Raw genomic sequence first — 15,437 nt, forward strand, 5'->3', positions numbered from 1 at the left:
GGAAGTGTATGTTTCTAGGGAATCTTTAAGCAAATGGCACGTGGCTGAAAAAAATCAGAAAAGCTTTTAAAAATTCCATACTTAATATCATCAACTATGAAAATTATCTTACAGTTAAAATATACCTAAGGGAATATAGTAATTTTAAAATTATTATCCACAGTAGACTAATAATAGGAGAATAAATTATGTAAATAGATAAGTTCTTCTTATAAAGCTTATCAATATGGTGCTCTATGGATTTATACAATTTTATACAGGGAACACTGTGTTGCATAGTTTACACAGTCATTATATTTTTCTGATCTTTCTGAATCCTGAGGCAGATTTAGCATTGTATGAAGATACAATTATTTTTCACACTGAAACCACAGAGGAATATTGAAGTTTCTAGATGGCATTATTTTTAATTGCACTACTTTAAGGTGGTAGGACACACCCTAGATACAAGTTAAATAAAATAAGTATTTGAATTATTTGTACTTTGAACTCTTCACAGGAAAAGTGTTCTACAAATTCAAGTTGTTACTTGGGGGTCAAGGAAAACATATAATTCTCAAACAAACAAACAAAAATTTTAAATCCTAGTTTTTAAGATAGCTCCTAATATCCAAGACAGGATATAGGACATGAGATACTGGCATTTGACTATTCAAATTTATATAGGATTACAGTACTTTGGTAAGTACAAAGAAATACTTTTAAAAATACAGGTATATAAATTAATGAAACTGGCATCTAAAAGATTTAATACAAGGAAAAAAGTATTGTATAGCGGTACCAATTCTCAATACAAATTATTAAGCATAGTTTATATAATTCCAAAAGTTATTAACATTATTGCTCGATACCACAGTTGTATGGAACAAGTTCTTGACACACCTTAAAACTTGTATAATTTCTGGTTTATAAAAACAAAAATTTACACATAGGTCATTCACAAATCTAAAAGTTTAAAAATGCATAGAGATATGCACAACAAAAAGGAGAAAAAATTATATGTATTTGTGTATATGTATATTTAAAAGAAACAAGCTCATCTGATTTAACATGTATGTCACACTCTCAATCAAAACAAGTATACATAACTGTACTGAAAGTGAACTAGTGGATAAAAATAGTACTAAATGCATCCTCCATTTCTTATTAACAATCTTTTCTAAATATCAATGGGATATTAAACATCAGCTTACTTTTAGTTCTAGAACTTTTGCTTTCTTTCAAAAACTTTTCAGAAACATATATCCATTCTATAATTGTGATAGATTGGAAGAAATATTTTCCTTAGAAATTTTGTAAAGGAATACTTCCACTCTTTTGTATGTAAGATTTGATAAACAATAAAAATAACCCAAGTAAGGCCATTATTATCATCTTGATCAAAAATATACACAGATCGTGATGCTACTATATTTTATGATCCTGAGTTCTAGTAACCACTAGATACATGCATACCATTCACTGATTTGTCTATTCTAATAAAAATTTAATCCTGTCTTACTACCTTTGAAGACAGAAATACTTTTAAAACTTTTTGATAGGTCTTCATAATGTTACAGATTATCTGCCATAAACAGAGCATTAGGAATTGTATGAGAAAGGGTATGTTAGGTTCCAAAAGATTATTAAAGAAAACTTACTATTTTAAAATAATGACAGTATCAAATTTTAAAAGAAAGAAAAAATGATAGAAAAAGTGTGATTGCTGGAATAGGTAAGTTGAGCCTTACAAAGGTGTTTTTCTCTGTGAAGGAATTTATAAATAAAGGACTGTGTGTACCTTGGTGACAAAATAAAAAAGGCTGGCCACTTTTTATGCTAAGTTCAAATGTATTTTTTTGATAATACAAAAAAGTAATTCTTGAAAATCAGAATACATAACAGAAAAGAGCACAATAACTTAAGTATTAAACATCTGTATGAAATAACTGTTGCAAAGATTGACAAAAATGCACACTTAGAACATGCGGTTATTTTAAAAAACAAACAAACAAACAAAAAAAACACCACACGACTCTGTAGAACCAATGTTATGTCACCACCAGGAGAGCACCAAGCAAGGCACCATTGGAAAGACAACATACTTGGAAAGTCTCTATAAATAAAGTAAATGCTAATCTGGTCGAAAAATCGGTGTCTTTGGTAAAAATTCTATGAGGATGACCTGTAAAAGGAGAAGAAAAAGTTTTTAAAAGATTTAAACAAAATTTTTTCTTAAAACTTCAATTATATGCTATCACAATTTTTTTGAAAATCCATTCACATTTTAAAACTGCAACTTTGCATTACTCAAACAGATCTTTATCTGATAATGCAGAGTTCCATCACTGATAATTTTTCTTTTTATTTCTGGACCTTTACCAAATACACGAAATACCTTGGCTGTATGAAAAGGAAGACAAATAAGCAAGTAAAATCACCAAAGTCTGAGAAGGGTGATATAGATGGTGCCCCTGATACACTGGAGGAGCAAACATGCATACATGCACGCTCCCCTGCACTCATGAGAAAAGGGGCTAGTATTTATTTACAACTAACTATATACCAGGTGTTCCATACTACATTGGGTCTCTTTAAACCCAACAACTTTTCTATGAGGCAAGTATTATAATCCTTATTTCACAGATGAGGAAACTGATGATCCAGAGAAGTTGTATCACAATTGATTGTGGAGTCACTGTTTGAATAAAAGACTGTCTTAACTCCAAAGCCTTGCCCTTTCTACCACCCTATGTGACTGCAGCTCACCCAACATTTTTCTTCAGACTTTCTCCTTTTTAATCAACCCAATTACATGAGTCTTCTCTAAGTTCTAGAGTTGCTCTCATTTTACTCTACCAGAATATGTAATCTTTAGATAAAAGGTCCTTTATCTCTCAATTTTTTAAAAAGTCCATTTCTTCTTAGGTTAGCAAAATTAAAGGCTAAAATTTGTTCCAAAAGGCCTTTTAATAGGAAACTAAAGGAAAACCAACAAAAACAAAATATGGTAACACAGAATTACACAAAGTGACCAGAGCTAATTTTTCCAAATTTGAATTTTAAATTACAATCAACTCTTTCTTTTGCTCCTAATTTGTATTAAATAGATGGTGACTTAAAAATTATTTGATTTTAAAAGTTTCTAAGTCTGGTGAACTCATCATTCTTTTTCAGAAACTGTGTCTTGCTTGATATGACCTCCAGATTTCAATACTTCTACAAATTAGCTGTCTGGGCCAGGAATCTTTATTTTCACTCTTCAGTTCTCCTGGCTTTTGATCTGCCTCAATAAAGGTGATACACTTCTATACCTGGCTCAGAAATATTCCTGTCCTACTCTAGGTATCCTGCACTAAGCCTTAGCTGTCACATTTGCCACTCTCCTGACCTGTGATTTGCCTACAAAATATTCACTAGCTCCCTTTTAAAATATTTTCTCCTAACTAGCTTCATTTGAGCTAGATTTTCCTGTTTCTCAGGTTTCTTATCTATAAAATAAAGGCATCGAACTAGATAACGAGATTCTTTGCAGCTTTAAAATTTGACAATTAAACGTTTAAACTACTTAGGAGTCAACATTAAATAAATTATTTTGTATTTCAAGTATGTCCTCAATCAGTCTTTATTATTTTAGTCCCCAGGTGTGGGCATCCCCACACTTTACAATATATACTATTGATACATAACATAAAATAAAGGCTATCTTTGCCTACATTTGAACTATTAGTTTTTAAATAATATATTCTACAAATTTTTCCTTCAGAAGCCACACATAGAGACTGGCCACTTGTCTCATTTATTCTAAATCATCCATCTCTATCATATCTGAACAAAGAAAAGTTAGCACCAGGGTGGTGTATGTATATATATATTTTAGTATCTCCAATGTTCAAATTATAATCAAGGATAATTATTTTCTTTTAACAAAATTAAATTTCTATAAGTTAAAGAAAGTTGAGGAAAAGAGGGACACATGGTTAAAAAGGCCTAAATTCATTAGATAAAATGAATTTTATTTGCTAGTTTAACTTTTAAAATTCATTTTTATGAATTTTTTAAGCTACATTATTCTCACTTTCAACTATCACAAATATATATATACTCTAAGAAAATCTAGCAAAACACATTTTTTCTCCCCAGCATTTTTTTTTTTTTTTTTTTTTAAGAGAGGCGGGTATTGCTGTGTTACCCAGACTGTCTCTGTACTCCTGGACGCAAGTGATCCTGCTACCTCAGCCTCCCCAGCTAGACTACCGGCATGCCCACTACACCCAGCTTTTTCCTAGCAATTGAAATATTTATTTTATCTTTACTACTCTTCTGGATATCTTCTATGATGGAGTGAAAATAATATAATGGCTTTAGCAGAAGTGCTTAATTATCTAAAAATTCAAGGAAACTTACTTTACAAACAAAGCATATAGTTCAGAATGTTTTGGAAGGTTACTAAATTATTTTATGAATAAATTATAGTCATATAGTTCTATCTGGAAATCATAGCATTGGGATAACTTTTATGTTTTCCTTTCCAAAGTAAATTTAGAAATGCACGAAAAAATTAATACCTCAGTTTTAAGCTTAGTGTTTGTGTTATAAATGTAGTAGATATGTTTTTCACTAAATTCTTTACATCTCCTATCCATCCCTCTCCCCAAAATATATACATAAACCCTCTTACTAAGATGAAAATACAAAACTAGTATCCTCACCTCAAAACGAGTTACTCAAATGTGTTATGATTATAAAGAAGTATCAAGTGTCTTTCTCATCACCATAAATTAACATGTTTGATATAGTAAAGATAAAATCTACATTATTTTGTTCATTGAATAAAGCTAGTCTAAGACATTTTAAAAATATTTTTTATGTTCAAGGCTAGAAATAGGATTTGACTGTGTGATAATGAAAGAACAGGAAAATGCTAACAGAGAAAAATGATTTTATGATAATTTACAACTAAACACTGTTTTAATCAATATTTTACACATACACACACACACATCGATGATGGCTATATTGTTTTAAAGAACAGACAAAATTCCTCAGAAATGTTATAACAGGTACTTCACAAAGGCTCTGAGTTTTATTTTCAACAATTAACTTTTCCTTAGATCTTTTCTTTTAAAGTAATAACCTGGCCATATTTAAAATAAAATATCCAAGCTCAAAAGAGAATTAAAATTCTTAATTTTCTAGAGTATTCTGAAATTTTCAAAAGGAGAAAAACTGTTCAAGTAAATCATGGAGTCAGTAAATTAAATCCCATGCTGAGTAAGTTCTAAAATTCATTGTATATATATGCCAAATTAGGTATTTTTTAACAAGTAAACACAAGATGATCAACATCTCATCTCCTGCTTACTTTTAATTTTTACAAAGCAGTATTCTAATAACACTTTAAAAGAGATTCTTTAAAGGGCACTGAGGTACGGGCAGTTAAAATCTATAAAGGGTAAAGGTTTCTTAAGCTCCAATGGCTTGGCTGAAAGGTTTTCTTCCATACTTGGAAACTTGATTAGCATTATATAAAAAAGCCATATCTGACTTGCTGCGTAACCAAAGTTGTGGTTATTCTTTATACAGCATCTAAAATTTCACACTCCATCAACACATGTTCAGGCTATTTTATCTTGGCAATTAATTTATTATTTTTCAGAACACAGTGAAGCCTTGTTTTCAAGTCATTCATAACTTTATAAATCAGTCTTGCACATGAAACCATGCATCTGTGAACCGTAGAAAATCCTTGCACTCAGGAGATTAAGCTCCTGACACCTTTGCTGATTAATAATCATGGAAAGAATAAGATCAGAAGCAAAATAAATGATCATTTAATAGAGAAACTCACAAAACAGCCCTTTAACTTACATATTCCATCATGTTATTCGTTTCACATTTCCTTTTGCTCAGTCTCCAATGCAAGCACAGCTAGACAAGTAGGAGAGTAAAAGAAGAAAAATGAGCTCTATTTTATTGCAGCACACAGACTAACCCATTTGTCCACCTTTCATATTTTTAGTTCAACAAAAGCATCTGTTTCCATACTGTGCAATTCAGACCCCAACAGTACGAAGCTGCTCCCTGTGGTACTCACCTTGTGGTATAACCTATTGTTTTCCCATTCTAATAACTTCTCAATCGATCTTCGTGTCTGGAAGACAAATGAGAAAAAAGTTTACTCTTGACTGGTTTTAGAAAACTTTGTTTTGCAGCTGCTTTTTCTGTGAAAAGGGGAGAGGTATAAGACAGTGACTGAGTATAGTGTGGTGTGCATCACCATCGATGTTCTAAGCACTAAATGGTAACCTGAACACAAAGAGTACTCTTTCTTAAAAAAGATATGGCTTTATTTTTATCATATGAATCTTTACTAGCCTCTGATTTAAAACTATCAAGGTTTAAAAAGCTAATGTCATCTGCCAAATAAAATTAAATCCCCACTTCTTTCAAAAATGTTTCCAATACTTAAGTAGTAACGAAAGTTCCTTAACACATATTTTAAAACAAAAGTAAATATTAGTTAACAAAATGCAAATGGCCTTTCAGTAAGTTCCAAAACAAAAAATTGGAAGTTAGTACTAAAAAAATCAATAAGTTATAAAATCAAACTAATTTTCACATCATGCTTAAAATAATGCCCATATTTAAAAGCCAGCTTACTGATTATTCTACCAATAGATTTTTTTGAACAGAGCCAAAATTTTATTTAAACCAACATAAAAGTGTCATCTGAAGTAAAATCAAACTCTTAATTCAATATTACTGTTTCAGGAATCAACTGAGAATTTACTTCAGTTGGTTGTTACAAGATATGCTATGCTGCATGAAATGCTTCTTGCTTGAGAATATGAATAAAAGAGGATAATTCACGGTGCCAGGTGTTAGGATGAGACTGACACAACTGCAGGTGCAAAAATGACAGTGTTGCCACCAGGATCAACTTGCAACTTGGTTCAGCTGCACTTTTCTTGCAAGGGAAAGAAAAAACATCTTACCGCTATTAATGTGGTATAAAGAAGTACTAGTAATCAAATATGAAAATTTGCGTGTCAAGCAAGGATTAGCTAGGTGAAAAACTGTTAGAATCAAGCTGGGTTTGAACAGTTTAATGTTACATAATAAAATTTTAATATGTATTTAAAGTATCTATTTTAAATTGTTACATTACCTTTTAGCATATTAAACATGCTAAAGACACACCAAAGTCACATAGATGCCAATTATAATTCATAACTACCAATGAATTACGACTACTGCCTTACATTTTCCAAGCTTATGTCATAAAAATCAGAAAATCAACTACTTCTCTGGGTAATAATATGCCAGTGACTAATTTATTACATTACTTTTTTTGAAGAGTCTTTTTGGCAAGAATTTTAAAGAAAAAAATGTGCCCTTGTTAACAATGATCAGCAGACCTCACTTGTTTCTTTGTAAAGATAGCCTTTTAGAGGCAGCTCTCCTTTTAAATGAAAATAGGGCAGCAGTTATGGTCACACTTTTTGTTAATTTAGTTGCCAGTCAGCCCCAAATCAAAAGAAAATAAGGCTGCAGAGTGTAATTAACATTCAGTTCGGTCGTTTTGTCCCTTGTCTAGCCCCCAAGCTTTGTTAAAATTGCCATCTGAATGCTGAAGGCTGTAGGGAAATCGATTTGATTCTAATCGCACCATGAAAAGAACATGATCTAACTGCTTTCAGCCCTCCGTAAATCTGTACTAGGTCTTTAGCACAATGCAACTTCCAATTTAAAAAGCACTGAATGTCTCGTCAATGACTTTGTGAAGAAAAAAGAACAAGGAGCAGACATAAAAATTCCAATAGTTGTTTAAGCATTAAAGTTCATTTGCATCACAGCGAACCTGAAAAGGGCTGACCTCTCAAACCGCCTCTCAGGTCTATGAAGTTGTAGCCTTGACAAGCTCACATTGACAGAGCTCATTGACTCTGAAAGGCTACTCTATCAATGGTGAAAAATGGCAATAGGTTCTACTCTGAGCAGGCATCTGCCTGCCCACCCGCTGCTAAACCAATGGCAAAACCGATTCAAAACCTGAATCTACCTTGTAATCTTTCTTTCTAGGGCCTTTTAATAATAGATTAAGATTGCTATACAATTTGAGGTTTTACTTTTACTGATGATTTTGGGGGTGAGTGGATGATGAAAGAACTACAGCGGAACAAGTTTTCCAAGTCCATTGTTTTATATTAATGTATAAAATAGTACCCAAAACCTTAATACTACATTCTGCAAATACTTATTACTTAAAGAAAAAAATGTAGTTACCACCATCATTTCATCAGAAATTTAAATCCATGCTATAATAAGAATAGATCTCATTAGGATAGACACATACATACACACAATTTTAAAACTTAAAAATATTTACTTTAACTTAAATCAACTACTAGTATTTGTATAAAAGGTAATTATAAAGTATAAATCTTAAATTCCAAAATATTTAAGTAGGAATTCTGAATTTCTTATTTGTTTATAATCAGGAGTTTAATGATAGGGCTTGGTATAATAATTGTATCTTACAATATTTAAGAATTCTAAAACAAACAAGCCCTGATATGCCACATTCTGAATAAGCATATAAATATAAAATATTTCTACACACTTCACAGTCTGAAGTAAAAGCTGTGAATTAGTACCATCTAATCTTGCTATAAGACTTCTTTCCTGCTTGACAGGTGAAAAAAAAAAGCACTTGCACGTGCAGCTTAATTAATCATTGCACTTGACATCTCAATGATTTACAGTGAGGAGCAGGTGAGAACATACAAAACCAGAAAGGAACCCTTGATTTGAGTGGAACATTTCTAGCACACTAAGGTGACAAGTATATAGATTCTAGCAGTCATTTAAAAAAAAAAAAAGAAACTGTGCCACAAATTATTTGTTAGTAACAACAAAAGCTCAAATTAAATAGAAAAAAAAAAAAAAGGTTGAGCTACTGAGAATGTTTAATACTATGCAATTATTTTTAGTTAAGAATATCAAAATATATTTTCAAGATTAAATACAATACCAATTTGGCAGATACTAAAAAAAAATGACACTTCAGCATTTATAAAAGCTACTTAAAAGCTTTTAAAAGAAAGCACTTTATAATTGTAGTCATCTAGATAAAAGTTAAAGAGTTTATGTCCACAAGGCTGTCAGGTAGCTATTTCTAATGAAATGTAAGATTCAACAGTGTCGAACTCTACACTTGCTAACTGTGGACAAGCAAATCTAATCATAGAACAACCTGTCCTTGGTTTTTAAATGTGTATTTCAACTCCAAATTCAAAACAAGCTGAAGCAAATTAACACGCATCAGAAAAAAATAATATGTATGGGATCTGTCAACATGAAACAAAGTACCAAAAAACACCATCTTTCAGTATTCCAGGCCAGTTTCTAAAAAATAAGTCATCTTTAATTTTCCTAAGAGAATTTAGTGCTTGTGAAAAGCACCAGATTGATAGTCATGGGAACTAAAAATCTATTTAGCTGAAAGAACAGGGGAAAGGGCAGTGCAGGCTTTAGTGCAAGCTTCCCTACAGTGGGCCTTAATCCTTTTCACTGCTCACACCCTGGGGGTGAGGGGACAGGTTAGCGGTTCTTTACCAATGGAATTCTCGGTCTTTCTGCAAAAGATGATCAACAAGAAATGTAATTTTATCAAGTATTCTTATCTTTAATTAGAAGGACCAAGACCACCAACTCACAACATGCAGGCAAAACAACTTTTTTGTGTGAATGGCGTCATGTTACTAACCTGGTCTGGAAGTAGACAGCTCCAAGCATCTGGATCCCACCCATCTCCCTCAGCTCACTTTAAATAACCCTTTTTCTTGAAAAAAAAACAAAAAAAAAACAAAAAAACACATTTCTTCATTTCCACACATTAGTGGTTATATTTTTCTCATTGGTGAACTAGTTTTAATACAGCCATTCAGCTTTGTGAAAGTAAAAATTAACAGGAGATTAAAAAAATATAATTTCAATTACTAAATAGGTATTAAACAGACTTAAGTTGAGCAACAAGTAGTAGTAACATAAGAATAGAAATTTTGGCTTCTATTTATATTGCCTTTGGTCCCTTTTAGATTTTTGGTAGAATTGTGAAAATAAGGAAAAACATGAAAACAGAAAGAGAACTAAAAGGGCCTCAGTAATTCATAAAATGGCTAATAAGGTAATGATTAATCAGTAATATTAGATAAGACATACCCATATAAGACATACCTTCCAAAGAAGCATCTAAAGTAAGCTTATAACAGCAAAGCACACATATACCTAGACAAACTCAATTACTGCAACAGAAAACTAAGATTTCCTGAAAATTCAAATTTGAATTATTAGGTACTTTTGTAATTTTTCCTAAATACTGTAACTTTCTTAGGAATAAATTATTAATGTTTTTCCCTATAAACAAATTAAATGCCATTAGACATAAATAAGTCTTCCAGGACAGCAAAGAATCATTTAGAAAATCTTTAAGGTATTAATCTCCTACTTTGCCACCACTATTACTTAAGAGTTTCCTAATTCCCAATGACTCATTTATTCACAATCAATTGTTTGAAAACATGGTTTTACAAAGAAGTGGTTTTCTAGACATTACTAATAAAACCAATGGAAATCTCATGAATTTTAGAGTACTAAGAGCCAAAGGAAAAAAATGTTAAGTGTAGAAACTGTAACAAAGTTTATCTTAATATTTCCCAATAAAATAGTATTGCCAGTCTTTAGAACAAAAATATGCTATGATATGCTAATAAAATGTATAGAATATCTCACTAATAGCTATTTATAAAAGTTCATCTATTTAAACCTATAATTAAAATGTATTTGAATTGGATTTATTCATACCATCACAAAATGGGAAAGCAAAATTTCACATGTTCAATTCCCTACTTAAATTTTAAACTCCTAAGTCTATAATGCATTAATTAACCTTTAACTAAAATAATGTTTTGAATGTATTCATAATCTTGTTTTTAACTTATAAATATTTTTCAAATAAGAATGCTATTTATCTTTAGACATCTGTGTAAATTGAATTTGTTAAGTAAAACAATGTTTTTAGCTGTAAGTTATTAGGGAGAAATCATATATAATTTAAAATGAATTATTTTAACATAAGAGAACAAGAGAAATTATATTATTCACTTCTGTTCATTCTGGATTAATATGAAATTTTATATTCCAGTAATGTGCAGAAAATTAAATAATTATATCACAGTATTATGCTACGTGAAAAACCTAGATTCACCAAAAAAATAGACTAGAATATGATTTCTCAAAAGGATTTTTAAACAAATTCCCTTCTTGTACATTAAAGCACCTTTTAAAATTTTAATATGAACATTAACTTTTAAATAATCTAGATATATTAAAACACTCACTGAAGTATCATGTACTGTTTGTTAAAAGTAATATTTTTAGATAGAAATACGCTAAAAAAAATTGCTAAAATTTTGTGAATCAAAAATATCCTCTTAGTACTGAGCAGTGTCTTAATAGGTGCTAATCTTAAACAGAATTTCATCAAGTTTACGATCTAGGCTAGTGAGAGAATATTAACTTGTTTAGGTTATACTGGCTATGAATTATGAAAGATAGGGATTCTCTCTCTTGAGAAAAAAAAAAACATGTACACAAACATGCACAATTTAAAGGGGGTTATCTACTAACTCTGAGTAACCATTCAGAAAATACTAACATTTTAAAAAACTAAAATTAAGTTTTGAGGTCCCCATCTGACCCACCTTCTGCCTGACCTATTTCCACTAAGCAATCTTCCCACTTGGTCTCAAAGGGTTTTTTGGTTTCAATAATCTAGTCAAATAAAAATGCGCTTGGGCCGGGGCAGGGTGCAGGAAGGGTCTCCTTGAATTTGGGCAGCAAATATGTCACTATTATTGTTAAAAAAAAAATTATCCAAAAAATTAAAAAATAAAAATAAATAAATATAGTCTCAACTGACCACAGAATATTAGAAAAACTGTTCATAAGACAAAGGAATTTCACTAAGCAAATAAAATAAAAAGTACGGCTATCAGGAATTTTTAAAAATATATGTAATTACAAAAGGAAGAATCAGTGCTTACTGTCAGGCCTCTGAGCCGAAGCTAAGCTATCACATCCCCTGTGACCTGCACATACACATCCAGATGGCCTGAAGCAACCGAAGATCCACAAAAGAAGTGAAGATAACCTTAACTGATGACACTCCACCATTGTGATTTGTTTCTGCCCCACCTTAACCGATCAATGTGCTTTGTAATCTCCCCCATCCTTAAGAAGGTTCTTTGTAATTCTCCCCATGCTTGAGAATGTTAGATCCACCCCCTGCCCACAGAACACTACTCCTAACTCCATCGCCTATCCCCAAACCTGTAAGAACTAATGATAATCCCACCACTTTTTGCTGACTCTCTTTTTGGACTCAGCCCACATGCACCCAAGTGAAATAAACAGCCACGTTGCTCACACAAAGCTTGTTTGGTGGTCTCTTCACACTGATGCGTGAGACATTTGGTACTGAAGACCCGGGTCAGAGGGACTCCTTCGGGAGACCAGTCCCCTGTCCTCGCCTCACTCTGTAAGGAGATCCACCTACGACCTCAGGTCCTCAGACCAACCAGCCCAAGGAATATCTCACCAATTTCAAATCAGGTAAGCGGTCTTTTCACTCTCTTCTCCAGCCTCTCTCACTACCCTTCAATCTCCCTCTTTCCAATTCCAGTTCTTTTTCCTCTCTAGTACAGACAAAGGAGACACACTTTATCCATGGACCCAAAACTCCGGCGCCAGTCATGGACTCAGGAAGACAGCCTCCCCTTGGTGTTTAATCATTGCAGAGACACCTGCCTGATTATTCACCCACATTTCATTGGTGTCTGATCACTGCAGGGATGCCTGCCTTGGTCATTCACCCACATTCCCTTGGTGGCAAGTCAATTGCGGGGATGCCTGCTTTGGCTGCTCACCCACATTGCAGCCCAGGGCTGCTCCCCACCCCTCTTCTCCGTGTCTCTATCTTTCTCTTTAAACTTACCTTCTTCACTATGGCCAACCTTCCGCCCTCCATTCCCCCTTCTTCTCCCTTAGCCTGTGTTCTCAAGAACTTAAAACCTCTTCAACTCACACCTGACCTAAAACCTAAATGCCTTATTTTCTTCTGCAATACCACTTGACCCCAAGACAAACTTGATAATGGTTCTAAATAGCCAGAAAACGGCACTTTTGATTTCTCCATTTTACAAGATCTAGATAATTTTTGTCGAAAAATGGGCAAATGGTCTGAGGTGCCTGACATCCAGGCATTCTTTTACACATTGGTCCCTCCCTAGTCTCTGCTCCCAATGCGACTCATCCCAAATCTTTCTTTCTCTCTTGTCTGTTCCTTCAGTCTCCACCCCAAGTTCTGAGTGCTTTGAATCCTCCTTTTCTACAGACCCATCTGACCTCTCCTCCCCAGGCTGCTCCTCAACAGGCTGAGCCATGTCCCAATTCTTCCTCAGCCGCTGCCCCCCCACCCTATAATCTTTTTATCACCTCCCCTCACACCCATTCCGGCTTACAGTTTCATTCCGCAACTAGCCCTCCCCCACCTGCCCAACAATTTCCTCTTAAAAAGGTGACTGGACCTGAAGGCATAGTTAAGGTTAATGCTCCTTTTTCTTTATCCCACCTCTCCCAAATCAGTTAGCATTTAGGCTCTTTTTCATCAAATATAAAAACACAGCCCAGTCCATGGCCCATTTGGCAACAACCCTTAGATGTTTTACTACCCTAGACCCACAGGGGCCAGAAGGCTGTCTTGTTCTCAATATACATTTTATTACCCAACCTATTCCCAACATTAAAAAAGGCTCCAGAAATTAGATTCTGGCCCTCACACCCCACAACAGGACTTAATTAACCTCGCCTTCAAGGTGTACAATAATAGAGTAGAGGCAGCCAAGTAGCAATGTATTTCTGAGTTCCAGTTCCTTGCCTCCACTGTGAGACAAACCCCAGCTACATCTCCAGCACACAAGAACTCCAAATGCCTGAACTGCAGCTGCCAGGGGTTCCTCCAGAACCTCTTCCCCAGGAGCTTGCTTCAGGTGCCAGAAATCTGGCCACTGGACCAAGGAATGCCCGCAGCCTGGGATTCCTCCTAAGCTATGTCCCATTTGTACAGGACCCCACTGGATATCAGACTGTCCAACTCGCCCAGCAGCCACTCCCAGAGCCCCTGGAACTCTGGCCCAAGGCTCTCTGACTCCTTCCCAGATCTTCTCGGCTTAGTGGCTGAAGACTGACGCTGCCCGATCGCCTCAGAAGCTTCCTGGACCATCACAGACACTCTGGGTAACTCTTACAAGGGAGGGTAAGTCCGTCTTCTTCTAAATTAACATGGAGGCTACCCACTCCACATTACCTTATTTTCAACGACCTGTTTCCCTTGCCCCCATAACTGTTGTGGGTATTGATGGCCAGGCTTCTAAACCTCTTAAAACTCCCAACTCTGATGCCAGCTTGGACAACATTCTTTTATGCACTCCTTTTTAGTTATCCCCACCTGCCCAGCTCCCTTATTAGATAGAGACATTTTAACTAAATTATCTGCTTCCCTGACTACTCCTAAAGTACAGTCACACCTCACTGCCACCCTTCTTCCCAACCCAAAGCCTCCTTCACGTCTTCCTCTTGTATCCCTCCACCTTAACCCACAGGTACGTGACACCTCTACTCCCTCCCTGGCAACCGATCACACGCCCCTTACCATCCCATTAAAACCTAATCACCCTTACCCCGCTCAATGCCAATATCCCATCCCACAGCACGCTTTAAAAGGATTAAAGCCTGTTATCACTCGCCTGTTACAGCATGGCCTTTTAAAGCCTATAAACTCTCCTTACAATTCCCCCATTTTACCTGTCCAAGAACCTGACAAGTCTTATAGGTTAGTTCAGGATCTGCGCCTTAGCAACCAAATTGTCTTGCCTAGCCACCCTGTGGTGCCAAACCCATATATTCGATCCTCAATACCTCCCTCCACAACCCATTATTCTGTCCTAGCAAACCTAGCTGACCCCATAGATCCTAATTCCTTTCACCACTCCTCTTTCCGTTCCTTAAAAACAGCCCTAGAAGCTGCCCCCTAACTCATCCCAACCCTTTTCATTACACACAGCCCTAGAAGCTAGCTCTCCCTAACTCATCCCAACCCTTTTCATTACACACAGCCAAAGTACTGGGCTCTGCGGTCAAAATTCTTACACAAGAGCCGGGACCACGCCCTGCAGCCTTTCTGTCCAAACAACTTGACCTTACTGTTTTAGGCTGGCCATCATGTCTCTGTGCAGAGGCTGCCGCCGCCCTAATACTTTTAGAGGCCCTAAAAATCACAAACTATGTTCAACTCACTCTCTACGGTTCTCATAACTTCCAAAATCTATTTTCTT

At 34.6% G+C, this 15,437-nt stretch overlaps 1 protein-coding gene across 2 annotated transcripts in view; it reads right to left on the reverse strand.

Annotated features, from left to right (window-relative positions):
* Positions 1-1,900: 1,900 nt before the first annotated feature.
* The window catches only part of CHIC2 (cysteine rich hydrophobic domain 2), a 58,476-nt gene continuing 44,939 nt past the window's right edge, over positions 1,901-15,437 (reverse strand). For both annotated transcript variants that reach the window (XM_032151252.2, XM_032151247.2), the window contains exons 4-6: positions 6,077-6,133; positions 5,851-5,910; positions 1,901-2,164 (exon numbers count right to left, since the gene is read on the reverse strand). In XM_032151252.2, coding sequence (XP_032007143.1) covers positions 2,114-2,164; positions 5,851-5,910; positions 6,077-6,133 — 168 coding nt within the window. In that variant the 3' untranslated portion in view covers positions 1,901-2,113. The remainder of the gene's footprint in view (positions 2,165-5,850; positions 5,911-6,076; positions 6,134-15,437) is intronic.

Source organism: Hylobates moloch, unplaced genomic scaffold (assembly GCF_009828535.3).
Source record: "Hylobates moloch isolate HMO894 unplaced genomic scaffold, HMol_V3 SCAFFOLD_2, whole genome shotgun sequence".
In the NCBI taxonomy this organism is placed as follows: domain Eukaryota; kingdom Metazoa; phylum Chordata; class Mammalia; order Primates; family Hylobatidae; genus Hylobates; species Hylobates moloch.